Raw genomic sequence first — 22,925 nt, 5'->3', positions numbered from 1 at the left:
GATGCTTGGTCAGCTGGTTTAAACAATAGATAGACAGGCTTGTTGCAGTACTAGGGGTATAGTACTGAAGTATCAGTACCAGTACTTGCACATTTATGCAGTACCAGTACCCGTACCAGTACTAAATTTTGTCTGAGTACTGCAGCACCAGTACTTTTATTTTACGAGTAATGCAGTACCAGTACCAGTACTTTCTTGAGGTCAATTGTTATGGGTACTTGCAATAAACTGACTCATCATAAACCATTACATTTTCTCAGCTATTTTATTTCTAACTTAAATCTAGTGCATATTACATTAGTGCGAGAATATCATTTATATTTATGACAAAGGCTTGTGTGTTTGTTTGTTTTGGGTGGCAGCATTCTTATGCAAAGATAACAATACAGTTAATTACCACACTTATGTGCATAACAGATATCTGTAAATACAACTCAAATGATATGCATCCATTGTTCTTATTAACACCTTTTTCTGTTGTATATTGTATTGTTTTGTCACAGTGTCAGACAATGTCTAAGGGATGTTAACATAAAGTTATGACATTTCATTAATATTTGTTATTGCCAGTGCTAATATTAAATATTTCAAATCATTCAATATGTAAAATCTACTACTTACTTTCAAATGCTTGATGAAGTTAGAAGTTAGAAGACACCTTCAATGATCCAGATATTTCAGAAGGGCAATGCAAGCATTTTGCTTTGAACGTGCCCTCTGTGTTTTCCGGTAGTTTGAAAAATTTGTTCCAGCTCATTTTCAAATTCAGAAAAAAAAACATCCACATATCCAGAGAGACCAGCAATGACTGTTTCATACAAAAAATAAGTTACTTTACTCTTAATACTTTACTATTTATACTGAAAACTGAGCGAACTGACCATTTCATTGTTATTGATGACAGCTCAAATCAGTGCAGGATTGCTATTATATTGCTATTATACATTCAACAGCAAAACAGGTTTATCCAATAATTGCTGTTCTGTGATATATGCTTCAGTCATGTCAATAAATATGATTGCTTAAAGGCATAACATCTAAATTATATTAAAGGCAGCATGTATTAGATGCTAAGTTATAAAGGCACCATTTCATAAAAATAGTACAATTTTTTGAAAATCAAAACAACAAAGAAAAAAAAACAAAGTACTGGTTGAGTACTGCAGTACCAGTACCACTTTTTTGAGACAGTAATGCAGTATCAGTAACAGTAGTCGCCAAATTTTGACCAAGTAATTCAGTAGCAGTACCAGTAGTTGCTAAAATGGCTTCAGTAGTACTGCAGTAGCAGTACTACTGGTACTGCAACAAGCCTGTAGATAGAGTTGGGCATCATCTGCATAAAAATGGTGGTTTAGACTGTTGTTTCTACAGATGGACCCGACTGGCTTTATGTACATTGTGTAGAATTTTGGGCCTAGAACAGATACTTGAGGAACACTGAATTTCATAAGGACTGGTTCAGGGAGTTTACCATCGATGCAACTGTTCGGTAGCGGTCTATCAGATATGATGCCACCCATTGAAGAGGTTTATCGGCGAATCCAAAGTTAAATTTGAGTCTATGAAGAAGGGTGTTATGGTCAATGGTGTCGAATGCAGCCGACGGGTCCAACATCACAAGCACTGTGACGTCACCTTTGTCTAGGGATTCGAGAATGTCATTCTGAACTTCTAACAATGCGGTTTCAGTTGAATGAAATTTTCTGTATGCTGACTGGTTTATTTCATGTTATTGATTGTTTGTCTAATGTTCCTCAATTCTTCTGTTTACCACATTTTCAGGGATTTTTGAGTGGTATGGCCGATTTGAAACAGGTCTATAACTCTTGAGTGTGTCTTGGTCAAGACTTGGCTTTTTCAACAATGGTCTTATTCGTGATGTTTTAAATGATTTTGGCAGGATTGCACTTTGTAGAGAGATATGTTAACAATTTTCGTCAATATTGGGAGAAGTTTGTTTATACACAATTTCAAGAGCCATGTAGGAAGTGGGTCTAATTCACATGACTTATTAGCTGACTGTTGAACAAGCTTTTCACCTCCACCTCTGTTGCTGGACTGAAACTAGCCTAAGGCACAGTATCACATAGTTCTATGCGTCTGTCTTCTGGAGTTACTGATTTATTCTGATCCTGGGATGGGGTAATGATAACATTTTACTCGGACTTTATCATAGACTCCTTGTGTAAAATCTCAAACTTTAAACTAAAATGTATTAAATCCATATAATATTTCAATGAAACTTCAAAGTTTTGTTGTTTGTAGCATCATCTGGGGCATGTGCAGTGAAAAATCTTAATTTGGTTTCTAAAATAGTTTGATATGTATTTCTAAAGTCACTATAATTATGTTCATTGTAAATATACTTCGTTATACCAAAGTGGAAACTGGCAGGTACTCGAAAATGCAGCTCTTTGATGGGTCAGTTAGAACCCCTGATGTCATGATAAAGTTATGAATTTTAGTGGTTTCAGCACAATTTTCCCCTTCGTACGGGCTACGCCACCATTCTCCCAAAGCTTAAAAAACACTGACCCCGACACCAGTTTCATTACACAGCACTGTGACAGCAGACTGCAGATGGCACTAAATTGCAAAAACAAAATACAAAATATACTTTTAAGAAATATCAGCAAGGCAATTTTATGCTTTAATGTCAACATAAATTCATTTTAAGAGATGTAATCATTACAAATACATTGTACATATACCAGAAAACATTTCCAACGGATTTCATTGGGGATTTAATAACAGAAATACTGGTACTGATGATAAACCCGAACAGAAAATGAGGTTTTTTACCTGTAACTTTTTTTATTTCTGCAAATTGTAATCAATGGTTGGTATCAAAATAAAGCTTAACCTTTACTGAAAACTTTACATGATTCAAATTTATATTCAGTAAGCAAACTCACACGAAGTGAGGCCCTGAAAGGGGTATGTAAAAAGGGGACTGTATGAACGTTGACTGATGATAAATTCGAACACTGTCATTTACAAAATTTTCTTGGTATTATTATATTGAAACTTTTCCCAAAAAGCTGCAACAGTCATTCCTGATCAAGTAATGAAAAGTTACCAAATGTCAGGCCTTCATGTTTCGACAGTGAGCATGCGCAAAAAAACACCCTTTTCCCCAGTAATTTTGGATAAATATTTTTTATACAAATTTACGTAAGTCATTTATTTATACAGAATATTTACCAATTTTGTTTTTGTTTACACCAGTTGGTGTTGTAAGTGGAAGCTATAAGATGGCGTGTTCAATTTTATAAATAACTGATTGCAGTCGAATATTTCCAAGGTGTTTGACTTTATCATCTGTCCGGGTTTATCATCAGTACCAGTATGCAGAATAAGTTTGGACGTGACGAATAGCGACAGCCAAAAGTTACCACACTGTTCTGAAACATCCTATTATTTGGACTTCTCACTGACCAGTACATCTGTCGGATATATACTTGTAGCTAAAATCTTTCAGCTTCAGAGATGTTTATTACATCTTGTTATGGATCTCTGAGTTAAAATGAATCCATTATTTAAACCTAACCAGAAATCATGCCAAAATCTGTCGCGCTATAATTTCATCAAAAGACCATAATATAGACATGGAGTAGCTGACCTGGGACCAGACAGATAAAAACCCCTGTTTTCATCCTAAATCGATCCAAAATGAAAAATATTTGGTGAAATATGAGCCCCTTACAAATGATATGTATGATATACAGGATACACACAAGGCCGGAATCCAGAGATTCAGGCCTGCGAGCAATGGGTTCACTTCTCATGCCATTGTGAATTAAGTTCTCCAGAAAATTACACAAACTATCTATCAATATTTCATATAATTATGTATTTAGTTTCAAAATGAGGCTAACCACAAGTCTCTTGCCCTTTTTGTTCATGAAATACCTATCAGAAAACGAGTGCCTTCCTGCTGTATGTTCCAGGTTGATATAAATGTGGCACAATGAAAAAGTAGGAAAACATTGACTAGTCAGCCCAGCACAAGTCAAATTCACTAGCCATTACGAACAAGTTTAATTAAATACGTAAAATAAGGCCACTTACAACTGTAAGCTACATGCAATATTTATGTTTTTATTTTCCTCACGGTCTTTTGATTGCATTCACTCCAAAGAAGGTTTTGTCTGAGATGTCTCACTATTGGCCAAAATACCGAAGGAATTCTGTTCAATGGCAGATAATAATATATGGATAATGGTATATATTACTTTTTTGCAAATCAGGCCTGGTTTGGCCCAGCCTGTCTGGTATTCAGGGGCGGCAAATTCAATTGTCCGTATTGCCCAGGTTGTCCCAAAGCTTGTATGGACAAGTGAAATTTGACCAGAATTTACTATATAACTATCATACAGACAAGTAAAAAATATCAAATGAAAAAAACGGACAAGCAAGTCAAAATCAGATTTCACCGCCCCTGCACGCACCAGGTATTTTTTGGGCCAGTCAGACCAGGCCAGTCCAGTCCAGGCCAGTGATAAGAACATGCCTATTTGAAGGAAAATATGAAGAAATTTACCAAAGCTTTGTCCAACTTTACTTTGTGGGCTTTTTAAATAGGTAATGGTTTCAGCAGCCGTTTTCCAGAAAGAACTTTATTTATGGGTAGGAAGGGCCTGACGTGAACAAACATCTATTTATGATTATATAATTATAGCAATTGTTTATTAATAGCAAATTATCTGGCATCAGCTATTTATTGTTTGCAATCTGTTCATTACTGACTATTAAATATTATTTTTCTTTTCTAAGATTCCTTTTTTGATAAAAAAATGTCTCAACAACTCTTGTTTCACTTTAACACTGTTTTCAAAAGAGACATTTATGAATATTTTTATGGAAGATGGAACAATTGTTTTATATATCTATATTTGCAGCTCTTGTGGAGAGAGTGTTTTTACGTATTGGTTCAGCAGAGACAGATGACCAGCTTGAGGCTGCGCTCAGTCGGTTCCTTGCACCAGTTCTTCTTAAACTAGACAGCAAGGAAGAGGGTGTACGGAAAAAGGTAATGTTACTGATAGGTCATTGTATGCTTTATTTTGATTGATTGGAAATGTTCTTGATTATCAGAAGTTTGACCATCTTACCAAGAAACTCTGGTGAACATCTTCTATGCAAAAATGATGGTTACTTTTTCTAGAATTCAATCTTAGCTTCTTTGGAAATAAATTTATTTTACTTTTGTCTTTAGAGCAGTCAGAATTGTTACTGTTTTAAAGATCAATCCCTTCTTACTTGTACATCATAATTCATTATGTAGTTTGTACTAGTTTCAGTCCTTTTAGCAGTTACATTACCTCCCTTTTAACAGTAATTTTACCACCTTCTTTGGAAATAAATTAATTTTACTTTTGTCTTTAAAGCAGTCAGAATTGTTATTGTTTTAAAGATCAATCCCTTCTTACTTGGACATCATAATTCATTATGTAGTTTGTACTAGTTTCAGTCCTTTTAGCAGTTACATTACCTCCCTTTTAACAGTAATTTTACCACCATGTATGTTTAAAGCCGTTAAAAAATAAATATCTCCCAGGGCTATTAACGATAACATTATATCATTTTTAGCTCGACTTTTCGAAGGAAAAGTAGTGCTGTTGCACTCACCCCAGTGTAGATGTCGGCGTCGCCGTTGGTTAAAGTTTTTGATAAAGTCAAATATCTCTGTTACTATCAAAGCTATTGACTTGAAACTTAAAATGCTTATTTACTATCAAAATCTACACCAGGAGAAACAATCCACATAACTCTGATTTGAATTTTGACAGAATTATGCCCCTTTCTAACTTAGAATTTTTGGTTAAAGTTTTTGATAAAGTAAAGTATCTCTGTTACTATCAAAACTATTGGCTTTAAACTTAAAACACTTATTTACCATCAAAGTCTTCACCAGGAGAAACAATCCCCATAACTCTGATTTGAATTTTGACAGAATTATGTCCCTTTTTAACTTAAAGTCAAATATCTCTGTTACTATTGAAGCTTTTTACTTGAAACTCAAAACATTTATTTACTATCAAAGTCTACACCAGGAGAATCAATCCCATAACTCTGATTTGAATTTTGACAGAGTTATGCCCCTTTTTAATGTAGAATTATTATGCCCCCCTTTGAAAATGGAGGGGTATATTGTTTTGCAGATGTCGGTCGGTCGGTCTGTCGGTCGGTCGGTCGGAATGTAGACCAATCCGTTTCCGGATGATAACTCAAGAACGCTTGGGCCTAGGATCATGAAAGTTGATAGGGAGGTTGGGCATCACCAGCAGATGACCCCTATTGATTTTGAGGTCTGTATGTCAAAGGTCAAGGTCACAGTGACCCTGAATAGTAAAACGGTTTCCGGATGATAACTCAAGAACACTTGGGCCTAGGATCATGAAAGTTGATAGGGAGGTTGGTAATGACCAGCAGATGACCCCTATTGATTTTGAGGTCAGTATGTTAAAGGTCAAGGTCACAGTGACCCTGAACAGTAAAACGGTTTCCGGATGATAACTCAAGAACACTTGGGCCTAGGATCATGAAAGTTGATAGGGAGGTTGGTAATGACCAGCAGATGACCCCTATTGATTTTGAGGTCAGTATGTTGAAGTTAAAGGTCACAGTGACCCTGAACAGTAAAACGGTTTCCGGATGATAACTCAAGAACACTTGTGCCTAGGATCATGAAAGTTGATAGGGAGGTTGATAATGACCAGCAGATGACCCCTATTGATTTTGAGGTCAGTATGTTAAAGGTCAAGGTCACAGTGACCCTGAACAGTAAAACGGTTTCCGGATGATAACTCAAGAACACTTGGGCCTAGGATCATGAAAGTTGATAGGGAGGTTGGTAATGACCAGCAGATGACCCCTATTGATTTTGAGGTCAGTATGTCAAAGGTCAAGGTCACAGTGACCAGGAACAGTAAAATGTTTTCCAGGCAATAACTCAAGAACGCTTGGGCTTAGTGTCAGGAAAATTGATAGTTAGGTAGGCCATGACCAGCAGATGACCCCTTTTGATTTTGAGGTCATTAGGTCAAAGGTCAAGGTTACATTGGCCAGGAACAGTTAAATGGTTTCTGATCTTCTTGTCCAAAACCATAGGGCCTAGGGCTTTGATATTTGGTATGTAGCAAAATCTAGTGGTCCTCTACCAAGATTGTTCAGATTATTTCCCTGGGGTCAAATATGGCCCCACCCCTAGGGTCACATGGTTTATATAGACTTATATAGGAAAAAACTTTGAAAAACCTCTTGTCCAAAACCACAGGGCCTAGGGCTTTGATATTTTGTATATGACATCATCTAGTGGTCCTCTGCTAAGATTATTCAAATTATTCCCCTAGGGTCAAATATGGCTCCGCCCTGGGGGTCACATGGTTTACATATACTTATATAGGGAAAAACTTTGAAAATCTTCTTGTCCAAACCACAAAGACTATGGCTTTGGTGATTTGTAATGTAGCATCATGTAGTGGTTCTCTACCAAGTTTGTTCAAGTTATCCCTCTCGGGTCAAAAATGGCCCCGAATTTGAACCACAAGCATAGTTTTGTGTACTGAAATGAACTTTGATCTTGAGATTGACCTAGTGACCTACTTTCACATTTCTGAAGGTACAGGCTTCAAATTTTGGACCACTTGCATAGTTTTGTGTTCCGAAATGGAATTTGACCTTGATTTTGACCTGATGACCTACTTTCACATTTCTCAAGCTAGAGCCTCCAAATTTGAAGCACACGCATAGTTCTGTCTACTGAAATGAACTTTACCTTGAAATTGATCTAGTGACCTGCTTTCACATTTCTCAAGTCACCGCTTTCAATTTTGGACCACATACACATTGTTTTATACCTAAATGAAATTTGACCTTGATTTTGACCTTGAGCTAGTCTTGAAATTTGGAACATTCAAAAATGGCTCAGTGGATGGCGCCAAGATCAATTTGTAATCTCTTGTTAGGTTAATAGGTTAAAGGTCATGCAGATTAAACCAGAATGGTAGAACTTTTGTTTACAGTGAGCATATAATTTCTGTTCCTTGTGCAATTACTGAATGCATCAAGGGGGGCATTTCGTGTTCGACGAGCTCTTGTTTAGTTAAAGTTTTGATAAAGTCAACTTACTATCTCTGTTACTTTCAAAGCTTTTGACCTGAAACTGTTATTTATTATCAAAGTCTACACCAGGAGAAACAACCCCATTAGCCTGATTTGAACTTTGACAGAGTTATGTCCCTTTTTAACTTGTTTTTTTTTTTACTGGCAAAGCTCTTAATTCAAAGTCAAGCGCGCTGTCTTACGGACAGCTCTTGTTTATTTAAGGGTTAAGTCTGACCGGAAGGTTCAGGGTGAGTTATTAGCATAAGTGGAAGATCCAGCATCGGATGTCCGTGGTCCATCGTCCACAATTCATAAAAACATCTTCTCTGAAACTACTGTAGCATCATTGTATGGTTCTCTATCAATTTTATTTCAGTGAGGGTGCTTGACCCCTTTTAGACGTCACTAGGACTTAAAATAGAAAAAAAACTATTAAAAGACTTCTCCTCATGAACAACTTGATGGACTGTATAAGGTCCTCCCCTAATATTGTTTAAACAGGGACACTTGGCCTCTTATAGGATCCCCTAGAAATAGAAATAAAAAACCCTGTAAACAACTTCTTCTTGTGGACCAATTTATTGATCGTCATCAAACTTGGTCTATAGCATTCTTATAAACTCATCAGTTAAATATTTTCAATGGAGGCACTTTGACCCTTGAAGGAGACACTAGCTAAAATTAGAAATATCTTTAAGTGACTTTTTCTGTTGTATCTTCATTCAAGTTGTCTGAAGTAACCTTGGAATGAACTCTCAAGACTTGTTTAAATGGGGGCACTTCATCTAGTTTGTGTTTTTATACCAAACACAGTTTTAACCATTCATAATTTAGCATGTCAAGGTTATTTAAAATTATCAAATTCTGGTATGGCCCCTTGTATCACTTACATTACATCCAATGTAGCGTTTATATTTACTCATTTTTAGCTCATCTGATTTTTTGAAAAAAAATGATGAGTTATTGTCATCACTTGAGCGGTTGTCGGCATCTGCGTCGGCGTTGCCTGGTTAAGTTTTATGTTTAGGTCAGCTTTTCTCCTAAACTATCAAAGCTATTGCTTTGAAACTTGGAATACTTATTCACCATCATAAGCTGACCCTGTATAGCAAGAAACATAACTCCATCTTGCTTTTTGCAAGATTTATGGCCCCTTTTGTACTTAGAAAATATCAGATTTCTTGGTTAAGTTTTATGTTTAGGTCAACTTTTCTCCTAAACTATCAAAGCTATTGCTTTGAAACTTGGAATACTTGTTCACCATCATAAGCAAACCTCGTACATCAAGAAACATAACTCCATCTTGCTTTTTGCAAGAATTATTGCCCCTTTTGGACTTAGAAAATCAGTTTTCTTGGTTAAGTTTTATGTTTAGGTCAGCTTTTATTCTAAACTATGAAAGCTATTGCTTTAAAACTTGCAACACTTGTTCACCATCATAAGCTGACCCTGTACAGCAAGAAACATAACTCCATCCTGCTTTTTGCAAGATTTATGGCCCCTTTTGGACTTAGAAAATATCAGATTTCTTGGTTAAGTTTTATGTTTAGGTCAACTTTTCTCTCAAACTATCAAAGCTATTGCTTTAAAACTTGCAACTCTTGTTCACCATCATCAGCTGACCCTGTACAGCAAGCAACATAACTCCATCCTGCTTTTTGCAATAATTATTGCCCCTTTTGGACTTAGAAAAATCATTTTCTTGGTTGAATATTATGTTTAAGTCAACTTTTCTCATAAACTATCAAAGCTATTGCTTTAAAACTTGCAACAGTTTTTCACCATCATAAGTGGACACTGTACATCAAGAAACATAACTCTATCCTGCTTTTTGCAAGAATGATGGCCCTTTTTAGACTTAGAAAATCATGGGTAGGACAATATTTCTATTATACAAAAAAAATCAGATGAGCGTCAGCACCCGCAAGGCGGTGCTCTTGTTTTAACAGTTATATCACTTTTTATACACTTGTGAAACAGGACATGTTACATGATTCCTGGTTTCCCGATGGGCTTAGTAAGGATTCCTTTGGTAGCCTGATGAAAATTTCTAGGAGCCCACAGGCTCTGGGCAATTGATTTGTCGGACACTGCATGAATATCGAAGGGGTGGGCATGCAGACGGTTGGCATTATCCATAAAAGTTGTTCATTTTCTAACTTGAGCAGGATTTTTCCAGTGTTCACAAAATTTGTTTTCAATAAATGGCATAATCTCAGCCAAGTTCAATAACCAGCTGATTCCATCAAATCTCTCTAGGGTTATGACCCTTGAATTAATCTTAATTATGAAACTGAGAGTGTCTGTACTCTAAACTTGAGAAGTTCTTATCCAATGATCACCATACTAGGTTATCAGGTTTATGGCATAATATCTCGAGCAAGTTTGAAAACCAGCTTGTTACTCTGTCTCTTTGGAGTTACAGCCCCTTAATTTCTATAAATTGTGAGAATTGACAGTGTCTGCTCTTCTGACTGAAGTAGGTTATTGTTCACTGAATGGGTCACAATGTTTATGGGCACAATGTTTCTGACAAGTTTGATTGTCCTAGTCACTCTTGAGTTATGACCCTTGAATTACATAAAATTGCAAAAAGTGACAATGTCTGTTGAATAACTTAAGCAGTTCTTATTCAGTGTTCACTAAACTTAGTCAAAATGTTTATCGGGATTATCTTGGTTAAATGTAATAACCAGTCGCTTTGCAGTTACAGCCCTTTAATGAATTGAAATTAAAAGAACTGATAACTACTTTGGTCAGTAACATTCTTTTAAAAAGTCAAAAGTAATTTACTGTGATAGGCATATATCATGACAGTTTGGCACTTTCGTTTTAACTTTTTTGTCTACAGTGTAGAATTTGATTAAACCCTGAATTTTCAAAACTGCAGAATACACATAGAAAATTCAGCAAATAAAAAATACAGGGTGGTGTGCTCGAATATTAATTTTGCTAGTCTGGAAAAATTTGGACCTCACGCAATTTTTCATGTTGGGAGTCTATGGGATAATTATAACCTTTGTAACATTTTTGGGAATAGAAATTTTTCTACAATGTAGGTTTTAATGAAATTTCTCACAGTCCTAAATGAAGGCATGCCTTAGATAATTCGAACCTCGTTGCGCTAAAAATATTGTACAAACACTATGCCATGCCATCCCCTGTACCCCTCGGTACGGTTAGCCAGGTACTTCCATGTACCATATACAAACCAGATACCCCTTTGGTACCATACACGAACCAGGTACTTCCATGTACCATATGGTACTTCCATGTACCATATACAAACCCGGTACCCCTTTGGTACCATACATGAACCAGGTACTTCCATGTACCATATACAAACCAGGTACCCCTTTGGTACCATACAATAACCAGGTACTTCCATGTACCCTATACGGACCAGGTACCATTGGCGCAACATAAACCTAATAACAACAAATGTAACCTATGTAAATGGTTGAGCAACTTTAAGAACGCCTAGCCCTTTTCGCTCTCTGGCCAATTCTTATATGCTCGAAAAAATGAACCAGAAAAAAATGAATTTTGAACCCATGAGTGTCACCAACCCCGTTGAATGGCGGCGGCTGGTCAGGGACCCATGAGTATGCAAAAAGATTTAGTAATTGACAATTAACAACTCAGTATGGCATGCCCAAGTCGCACCCAGACGTAAGAATTTTCCGCCGGTATGACAAAAGAAAGATTAGAAGAGAGAAGATCAATAAAAGAGAAGAAAGTAAAAGAAAATATTTAGAGTTTAAAGTTGTAAGTTATGGTACCGGCTTAAGATAACAAGCTAAGCATTTTCAAAATGACAAACAGGAATATATGTATCTCCTTAACGCACGCACTTCACATCATTTATAAATGTCACCATGTATATCTGATTTTCAAATGGTATAAGTAATCATAATCATAAATTAGGCAAAAATGTCTTAAAGAGTAAGGTTTTTCAAATAAGCACGTTTAAACATAAGTAAAAGTTAACACTTGTGAATGTTAACGGTCCATATAAACAGATCCTTTGGACTAGTACAGAATATACATCCAGCACAGTGTCACAGATACGTATTGACTTTCCATCATATCCTTTGATCCTTCCGAATAAGACTGAATGATATAATCGTCGGCTTCTGAACGTTGCTATTATGTTGAACTTCATAAATAGCATTTTGTGCCTTTTCTGTCTGGTTATAACGTTTCTTGACTCATGTGCCTTAACATCTGATGCCATAAAAAAAGTAAAGCATTCTGGAAAAGGAAAAAACTCAGCAGCAAAAAGTAACAAGAATGTTGCAAAAATAGGCAAGTATAGCATATAACGTGTAACTACCTTTTAATATTTTTCCATTTTATTTTATGTTTTTCGGTGGTTTATCAAAATATAACGGTGAATTATATCCTGATAAACTCACTGGCCACTCAGTGAAAATTATCAAATCTGATACCCGGATTAACGTCAAAAAGTTTACCGAGCGTACTGAAAGCCGGAAACAATATGAAGATGACGTCGTTAAAATGACGTCATCTTTGCGATGCTTCCTGATAAAATTTCCCGCAAATTTCGACATTTAATTGAAATAAACACAACAAAAGTAGAGTTTTAGACATAAAATAAACAGAAAAATTGTTGGTATCAATTTAATATCACGATAATTTCACTAGTGAACACCAAAAGTTGTTATTTTCACTCGTGGCTGTGCCACTCGTGAAAATATCACTTTTGGTGCCCACTCAGGGAAATTATAACGTGATATTACACCGAAACCAACAATTATCCTCTATATAATTATTGATTGAAAATCTATAGTATCATAAAACAAATGAAATAGTATTTAAATTATGCTAAAAAAGGGGTGCGGTGGGCGGGTTGTTCTTAAAACGGCCTCGTGCTGAATGGCAAATCGGAGGCACGGCAAACCCGTGACTTTTCTTTTTAAATTATCGTCTGCTACGAAATCTTGCGATACATACTATAGCAATGACTTAGCAGTGCAAACTTACGTACAAACAATTAAACTGGAATTTAGCCAGAATAAACAAGATTAATTGGAAGGATTAATCTATATTATTTAGTGTTTCATATATTTTAATATCATATTTTAATTTTAGAAAGATAGTAGCAGTGTCGATGTAATGAATTTACTCATGGGTTGCCATTAATTCATAAAATGATTTTAATTTCCTTACGCCGAATCCAGGCTTTATTCTAAATTTTCCAGTTAAATGATGTTATCCCATAACTTCCGGTTTATCAGATGTGCAGAACTACCTTAACAGTATACTCCCATTATAATGGATATATTGCACTTCTTTTAATTTATTATGATAAAATTACTCTGAATGTATCAGTTACACATTATTCCTGTTGTAATAATTACATAAAAATATTACAGGTGATGGAGTTACTTGTCCATGTCAACAAGCGGTTGAAGAGTAGGACTAAAGTACAGTTACCTGTAGATGAATTGATAATACAGTACAAGGATCCTGGTTCCTCATCCATTGTAGCTGTAAGTAAAACAAAATTTTGATGTATGCCACAGGTACATGTAAACTTGTTAATTTGTGGTTGAACTGATCAGTAATTAAAATGAAATTAAAATAGGTTTTCATCAGAACTGATTTAGAAAAAAAGTAAAGCTTAAGTTGATACCTGTATACTATACGCTTTATAATAAAAGTCTTGTCCGTTGCCATGTGTCCATCAGCCATTGTCTTTTGTTGTCAACAATTTGACTGTTAACACTCCAGATATCACAATTTTGGCCTAATTTAAAAGAAAACTGGTTAGAATGTTACCCTCAATAAAATCTTGCAGATATTCATATATGGGTCTAGTTCGGTTGACTGAGGTCAAAACTAGGTTACTAGGTCAAATCATAGAAAACCCTTGTAAACACTTTTGTTGATCATCATGAATATTTGTCAGAATGTTTGTCTCAATAAAATCCAGGTCAAGTTCAAAACTGGTTTACCTGAGGTGAAAAACTAGGACACAAGGTCAGATCAAAGAAAAAACCTTTTTCACACTCTAGAGGCCGCATTTTCCACTTGATCTTCATACATATTTGTTAGAATGTTTGTCTCTGTGAATTCTAGGCCAGGTCTAAAACTGGGTTACACAAGATATTAAACTAAGTCACCAGGTCAGATCATGGAAAATCCTTAATAGCACAACTATAGAGGCCACATTTTTTAGCTCAGGTGAGTTTTTGTGATCGCTCGATGTCCATCGTCTGTCTGTCATCTGTCTGTCTGTCAACATTTAGCTTGTGTATGCGATAGAGGCTGTATTTTTCAACTGATCTTCATGAAATTTTGTCAGAATGATTGCCTTGATCAAATGTAGGCCAAATTCGAAAATGGGTCATCTGGGGTCAAAAACTAGGTCACTAGGTCAAATCAAAGAAAAACCTTGTGTATGCGATAGAGGCTGTATTTTTCAGTTGATCTTCATGAATTTTGGTAATAATGATTGCCTTGATGAAACTAGGCTAAGTTCGAAAATGGGTCTTCTGGGGTCAGAAACTAGGTCACTAGGTCAAATCAAAGAAAAACATTGTGTTTGCAATAGAGGCTGTATTTTTCAGTTGGTCTTCATGCATTTTGGTCAGAATGATACCCTTGATGAAATCTAGGCCAAGTTCGAAAATGGGTCATATGAGGTCAAAAACTAGGTCACTAGGGCAAAGCAAAGAAAAACCTTGTGTATGCGATAGAGACTGTATTTTTCAATTGGTCTTAATGAAATTTGGTCAGAATGATTGCCTTGATGAAATCTAGGTAGAGTTTGAATATGGGGCGTCTGGGGTCAAAAAGTAGGTCACTAGGTCAAATCAAAGAAAAACCTTGTGTATGTGATAGAGACTGTCTTTTTCAATTGATCTTCATGAAATTTGGTCAGAATGATTGCCTTGAATTTCTCTATGAAATTTAAGGTCTCAGGCCGAAATCTAGGTTGTCAGGATAAATCATAGAAAGAACTTGTTACCATTCTAGAGGCCACATTTTCTGTTTGATCTTGTTCAGACTTAGATAATGATCTGCCAAATTTATATGAAACTTCGTCATGATGTTTGTCTATGTGAAATCTACTATGAATAATATCACAGAAATGATTCTTTGCTGACCCTATACCAAGTTTGATAACATTATTCCAGTTTGTCGCAAATAAGGTCACTACTAGAAGGTGGTAGTCAATTTTTAGCTCGACTATTCATAGAATAGTACAGCTATTGGACTCTCCCATGTGTTGACGTTCGTGTCTGTGTCCCGATTTGGTTTAGTTTTTGTGTGTAAGCTGGTATCTCAGTAACCACTTGTAGGAACGGATTGAAACTTCACACATTTATTCACTGTGATAAAATGATTTACATTGCACAGGTTCCATAACTCTAATTTGCTTATTTACAAAATTATGCCCCTTTTTCGACTTAGAAATTTTTGGTTAAGGTTTTGTATGTAAGCTAGTATCTCAGTATCCACTAATGGGAATGGATTGAAACTTAAGACACTTGTTGACTGTCATGACCTGACATGCACTGTGCAGGTCCCATTACTCTACTTTGCATATTTTCAAAATTATGCCCCGTTTTATAGTATATAGAATTGTCTAGCTATTCTACTCACCCTGGCGTCGGCGTCGGCGTCACACCTTGGTTAAGTTTTTGCATGCAAGTACATACAGCCATCAATTAAAGGCATATAGCTTTGAAACTTATTTTTTCTTTTTCTAGGTCAATTACCAACCTCTCTGGGTCAAGTCCCATAACACTGACATGTATTTTGAGCAAATTATGCCCCCTTTTGGACTTAGAAAATTTTGGTTAAAGTTTTACATGCAAGTTACTATCTCCAAAACTAATGCAGATATTGATTTGAAACTTCACATGTGTCTTCGGGGTTATAAAACTAGTTGATAGCAGCAAGTCCCATAACTCTAACTTTTGATTTTGGCCAAATTATGCCCCCTTTTGGACTTAGAAAATTCTGGTTAAAGTTTTGCGTGCAAGTACATACAGCTATTTCTAAAAGGCATATAGATTTGAAACTTACTTTTTCTTTTTCTAGATCAATTACCAACCTCACTGGGTCAAGACCCATAACTCTGACATGTATTTTGAGCAAATTATGCCCCCTTTTAGACTTAGAAAATTTTGGTTAAAGTTTTACATGCAAGTTACTATCTCCAAAACTAATGCAGATATTGATTTGAAACTTCACATGTGTCTTCGGGGTTATAAATCTAGTTGATAGCAGCAAGTCCCATAACTCTGACCTTCATTTTAGCCAAATTATGCCCCCTTTTGGACTTAGAAAATTCTGGTTAAAGTTTTGCGTGCAAGTACATACAGCTATTTCTAAAAGACATATAGATTTGAAACTTATTTTTTCTTTTTCTAGATCAATTACCAACCTCACTGGATCAAGTCCCATAACTCTGACATGTTTTTTGAGCAAATTATGCCCCCTTTTAGACTTAGAAAATTCTGGTTAAAGTTTTACATGCAAGTTATTATCTCCAAAACTAATGCAGATATTGATTTGAAACTTCACATGTGCCTTCGGGGTTATAAAACTAGTTGATAGCAGCAAGTCCCATAACTGATATGCATTTTGGTCAAATTATTCCCCCTTTTGAACTTAAAACTCTTTTGATATTTAACCTTTTTGGGTAATATTTTCCTGCTTCTGGGACAATATTTCGAATAGTCGAGCTTGGCTGTCTTATGGACAGCTCTTGTTCGACTTAGCAGTTTTTGGTAAAGTTTTTGTATGTAAGCTGGTATCTCAGTACCCACTAATGGGAATGGATTGAAACTTAAGACACTTGTTGACTGTCATGATCTGACATGCACTGTGCAGGTCCCATAACTCTGCTTTGCATTTTTACAAAATTATGCCCCATTTTCAACTTAGCAATTTTTGGTTAAATTCTTATATGTAAGCTGGTATCTCAGTACCCACTAATGGGAATAGATTGAAACTTCACACACTTGTCTACTGTCATGAGCTGATAAGCACTGTGCAGGTTCCATAACACTGTTTTGCATTTTTATAAAATTATGCCCTTTTTTCGACTTTCGTATTCATTCAGTTGACAAGACTCTTGAATAGTCGAGCGTTGTTGTCCTCCGACAGCGCTTGTTATATATGTATACAGTGTTTCTCATATGCATATAGTGGATACTTTAAAAAATATTTTTATCAGAAAACACTGGCCCAATTTTAAAAATGATTCCACAAATATTTTTCCATGTGTGACCCTTTACCAAAATTGTTCACACAGTTGGGCAATGTAGGGCATCATGGCCCTCTTGTTTTAAATACATCTAAAGACAGAATTGCCACCTACAGGAATTGACTTATACTTAACACACTTGTCAGAGTGATGATATGAGTTGTAATTATTGCTTTATTAAAAAATTTATGCCCCATTTTCCTCTTGGCAATTTATGTGTGTGTAATCTGTTATCTCCATCAACATTATAAGAATTGAAAGTTCAGAATTATTGTCTCTGCTGTACTTGTTTATGTCTATGTTGTATATGTCCAAGATTTCATTTTTATGTCTACCACATGTAGTGGAGAGACATATTGATTAAATGCTGTCTGTCTGTTGCAAAGTTTGTCTGCATTACTACTCCGACACCATCAAGCAGATTTTCACCTAATTTCACAAAAATGATAATTTCCAAACCTAGTTGTGCGTGTCTGCATTTTCTGGTCTGGTGATTTTTATGGAAGAAATGAATGGAAATTAAAGAATTCATTTTTCTTTATTTCCAGAATTTCACGGTTATCTATATCAAAATGGGGTATCCAAGACTTGATCCAAAGGAACAGGCAGAAAGACTACCAGCTTTAATTGGTTGTTTTGAGGGTCGGTCAACAAGTCATCAGGATAAGTAAGTTAATATGCATTATGTATTTATGAAAGTATATTTTGTGTAACATTTGGAAAGCATACATTCTTTTTGTTTTGTTTGGGGTCATATATCTTTTGTCTTGATATCTTTGGTATGAGGAAGGTTATGAGGGTTGTTCAGTAAGTCATCAGCACAAACTAATATATGAGCCGTGCTATGAGAAAACCAGCATAGTGGGTTTGCGACCAGCATGGATCCAGACCAGCCTGCGCATCTGCGCAGTCTGGTCAGGATCCTTGCTGTTCGCTAACGGTTTCCCTAATTGCAATAGGTTTTGAAAGCGAACAGCATGGATCCTGACCAGACTGCGCGGCTCATATTTTTTTGGCATGTGCAAGTATCTTTATCTTTCATCATGAAGGTTGTTCAGCAAGTCATTTGTCATATATTGGTTATACTTTTAACCATGAGAGTTGAGGAGTCATACATGTATATTATTTAACTTTATATATGTCATTTAATTTCATAACATGTTGTGCAGTGTTAAAGGTCATTTCTGTATAAGTGATTGCTTATAGATTTACTGGAATTTTTCTTTTCTTTTTTTTTTTTGGAGTTTAATGCAGAGATTACTTTTCAGCTTCCTGCAGTTAGTAATGCCAGCATTAGAAAAAGTAGAGTTTCCACAAAACATAGAGAAACGCAAGGAAAAGTTCAGCTTTGTCAACAACCCTAGCATAGTTAAATTGTTGTTGGACTATATGCTAGATCTGCTTATTGTTCCATATGGGTAAAGTTCACTTACAATATATATTTTCAAGCATTCTATTCTTGAAAACTGTTTGGTGATGTTTTAATCTTCCTATGTTGCAAGTATTCATTTTACAGTTATTGACATTTTAATAGTCACCTTAAAATCCAAATTTAAGCAAAGTTTTATTTTCATAATTTTTGTATTTATTGTAGATATTTTTTTACATTACTTCAGGTAAAGAATTGTTTTTATTTCAAGTGTTTTTGAAAGTTTAATGTTGTGGGCAAGAAATTTCATGGTTTTCACCAGAACATCCATTTCCTGGATTTCAGCCTTTTTGTTTGTTTGGATTTTAATTTTGTGGATCTGTGAAAAATCACCCCCCTCCCTGCATATTAATGATTGAAAATATACAAAGGCATCAATACCTGAAAATATTTAACAAGTTATAGTTTTGAGTAAAGAACAGTTCTTTTGATATGACTACAAGGACATGTTACTGATAAGTTCTTTTTTAGTCCACCATCATCAGATGGTGGGCTATTCAAATCACTCTGCGTCCCTGGTCTGTCGTCCTTCCGTCCGTCAGTCCATTAACAATTTCTCGTTATCACATCTCCTCAGAAACTACCAGGGGGATTTTGACCAAACTTTGTCAGAATGATGTATTGGTACCCTAGTTGTGTCCCCCTGAAAATCAGACTGGTTCAACAATTTTTTAGTTAGTTATGGCCCTTTGTTTATTTCTATAATTTACATAGATTTATATAGGGAAAAACTTTGAAAATCTTCTTTTCCAAAACCACAGAGCCTAGGGCTTTGATATTTGGTATGAAGCATCATCTAGTGGTCCTCTACCAAGATGATTCAAATTATTTCCCTGGGGTCTAATATGGCCCCGCCCCGGGGGTCACATGGTTTATATAGACTTATATAGGGAAAAACTTTTAAAAACCTCTTGTTCAAAACCACAGGGCCTAGGGCTTTAATATTTTGTATGTGACATCATCTAGTGGTCTTCTACTAAGATTGTTCAAATTATCCCCCTAGGGTCAAATATGGCCCCGTCCCGGGGGTCACATGGTTTACATAGACTTATATAGGGAAAAACTTTTAAAATCTTCTTGTCAATAACCTACAACATTCAAATTTGGACCACATGTATGGTTTTGAGTGGCAAGATGAACCTTGACATGAGTTGACCTTGATTTTGACCTAGTGACCTACTTTCACATTTCTGTAGCTACAGCCTTCAAATTTGGACCACATGCATAGTTTTGTGCACTGAAAATAACTTTGACCTTGACATTGACCTAGTTACCTACTTTCACATTTTTGAAGGTACAGGCTTCAAATTTGGACCACATGCATAGTTTTGTGTTCCGAAATGAAATTTGACCTTGATTTTGACCTTGATTTTGACCTAGTGACCTACTTTCACATTTCTCACGCTACGGCCTTCAAATTTGGACACATGCATAGTTTTGTGTACCTAAACAAACTTTGACCTTTACATTGACCTAGTGACCTACTTTCACAATTTTGAAGGTACAGGCTTCAAATTTGGACCACATGCATAGTTCTGTGTTCTGAAATAAAATTTGACCTTGACTTTGACCTAGTGACCTACTTTCATATTTCTCCTGCTACAGCTTTCAAATGTGGACCACTTGCATAGTTTTATGTACCGAAATGAACTTTGACCTTAAGATTGACCTAGTGACCTACTTTCACATTTCTGTAGCTACAGGCTTCAAATTTAGACCACATGCATAGGATTGTGTACCGAAACAAACTTTGACCTTGACATTGACCTAGTGACCTACTTTCACATTTTTGAAGGTACAGGCTATAAATTTGGACCACATGCATAGATTTGTGTTCTGAAGTGTAATTTGACCTTTATTTTGACCTAGTGACCTACTTTCACATTTCTCAAGCTACAGCCTTCAAATTTGGACCACTTGCATAGTTTTGTGTACCGAAATAAACTTAGACCTTAAGATTGACCTAGTGACCTTCTTTCAAATTTCTCAAACTACAGCCTTCAAACTTGATGCACATGCATAGTTTTGTGTACAAAGAACTTTGTCCTTGAAATTGATCTAGTGACCTACTGTCACATTTCTCAAGCTACAGCTTTCGAATTTGGACCACATTGCACAGTGTTGTGTACGGAAATGAAATTTGACCTTGAGCTAGTCAATAAGTCTTGAAATTTGGAACACTCAAAAATGGCACATTGGTGGGCACCAAGATTATTCTGTTATCTCTTGTTATATGACCACATATTATTGATAATTATTTCTTGCATGAAATTTTTCAGATTTTGTACATTCTGTTTCAAATTTCATCAAGTTTAGATTTGTAGTTGATAATGCTCATTGGTTAAACTATATTATAGGCATACCCTCTCATACCCTCGTGGTGATGGATTCCATCAGGAATGAGGTGTAGAGAGTGATTAATATAAATTGTAGAACTTGCTTCACAATCGACCTAAAATAAATTAATATAAACTAATTTTCAGGTCACACACCAAGATAGCTGATCTTCAGTCGGCTCAGGCTAGACGACCAGCCACCGCTCCAGCAGGGGAAAGCACTCCTCAGCCAACTGCACCACCTGGTTTGTCAGTGTCAGCATTCCGGCGAGTCATGGGAGATAACCCATACCAGCCAGAACAGCTGGAGAAGGTGAAGCTGTGTATAATTAGGTTTCTCGGTGCAGACATGTTCACAGAAGCTGACGTGGTATGCCACTATATTATAGGAGCTGCGGATACAAGACATAGGTCAGTGTTCTGTCTAAATTGTATTTTAGAATGGAAAATTATATAAAAAATTTGGATCCAACTTCTGTATTTTTTGTGTTTTACATTACCTTTGACAGTAAAAGAGAGTCTTTCATGAACCACCAAAAAAATCTCTATATTTTTGTGTTCCTTAAATTATTTTGAGGGGTAGGCACCCTATGTCTGTCCATCCATCTGAAACTATTTTGTGCAGATCTCAAAACGTATTTGACTTAAAGTCATCAAACATCATAGGATTTATTTTCAGCTGGTGAGGTTGTGTTCTTTGTGAATTCTGTCTTTAAGATCACAGTTATGGTCCTAGACTTGGTTAAAAATTATGCTTAAAGTTCTGACATGTCGTGTCTATGTGTCTCAAATAGTATTTGACCTAGGATCATGAAGAATTGTAGGAATGTTATTCAGCATGTGAAGTTGTGCACTTGTTGACTTGTTTTTGAATTCACTCAGCCAGTCCAGAGTTATGGCCCTTAACTTAGCCAAAATATTCTAGAAGTACCTAAAGGTTTGAGTTACACATATTTGATTGCATATTTGACCTAGAGCCATGAAACAGTATAGGATATGAAGTTGTGCACCTGCAGTTTTTTGGTTTGGGATTCATCAAGCAAGATCAGAGTTATATCCCCAGATTTTGTCTTAAATATGCATAAAAGATTTTGTTGCACATATCTCAACAAGTATTTGATCTAGAGACATGAAACTTTATCTGAATGCTACATATCATGTGAAGTTGTATACCTGATTTTTTAATGGGATTTTTTTGTCATTTCACTAATCAAGACAATTAAAGGATTTTGTCAAAAATATGACAACTGTGTCATCGAAGAAATGCAGATGAGAATGCAAGACGTAGTCAAAAATATGCTTGCAGTGACTGGAGTAGAGGGTCCAGTGTTCTATGGACACACATCTAAGTTATGAATGATCTGTTGAATAGATTATAAAGCAAGAAATCAAATTCAGGTATACATCAGCTGTGTCGTGGAAAATTATGGCTACTGGGTCCTAAGGTTCAAACCAGCTTCATAGCCTTGTCTTACAGTCTGAAGTCTTCTTTTAGGGAAAAACAAGGATTATAGATTAGGATTATAGTCTCAGAACTCTAGTGTCTGAATCGTTGATTCTAAGAACAGTCTTGAAATTGACCAGTGGTAAGGTTGCATACTAAAACTGATCCCTTAACTGAATTTTATAATCTAGAAACCAGGAATCTCTAGCGGATTGGTTGAGGTTGACCATTTTGAATCACTTATTCCTCTCACTGTTATAAGTGTAAGTGTTACTAGTTATCATGTGAGGCTAGAAAGGCCAGTAGACCTACCAATGAGCCCCTTCCTCTTTAGATAATGTTAGGAGACACCCCTAG

At 35.9% G+C, this 22,925-nt stretch overlaps 1 protein-coding gene across 1 annotated transcript in view; it reads left to right on the top strand.

Moving 5' to 3' along the window:
- Nucleotides 1-22,925, top strand: part of LOC123525473 (proteasome adapter and scaffold protein ECM29-like) — a 107,501-nt gene that overhangs the window by 11,441 nt on the left and 73,135 nt on the right. The window contains exons 2-6 of the mRNA XM_053537732.1: nt 4,905-5,035; nt 13,512-13,628; nt 17,908-18,026; nt 18,628-18,777; nt 21,272-21,535. Coding sequence (XP_053393707.1) covers nt 4,905-5,035; nt 13,512-13,628; nt 17,908-18,026; nt 18,628-18,777; nt 21,272-21,535 — 781 coding nt within the window. The remainder of the gene's footprint in view (nt 1-4,904; nt 5,036-13,511; nt 13,629-17,907; nt 18,027-18,627; nt 18,778-21,271; nt 21,536-22,925) is intronic.

The sequence above is a fragment of the Mercenaria mercenaria genome, chromosome 3 (genome assembly GCF_021730395.1).
Source record: "Mercenaria mercenaria strain notata chromosome 3, MADL_Memer_1, whole genome shotgun sequence".
Taxonomy (NCBI): Eukaryota; Metazoa; Mollusca; class Bivalvia; order Venerida; family Veneridae; genus Mercenaria; species Mercenaria mercenaria.
The sequence above is the reverse complement of the archived record's forward strand: the minus strand, read 5'-3'. Positions and strand labels throughout refer to the sequence as shown.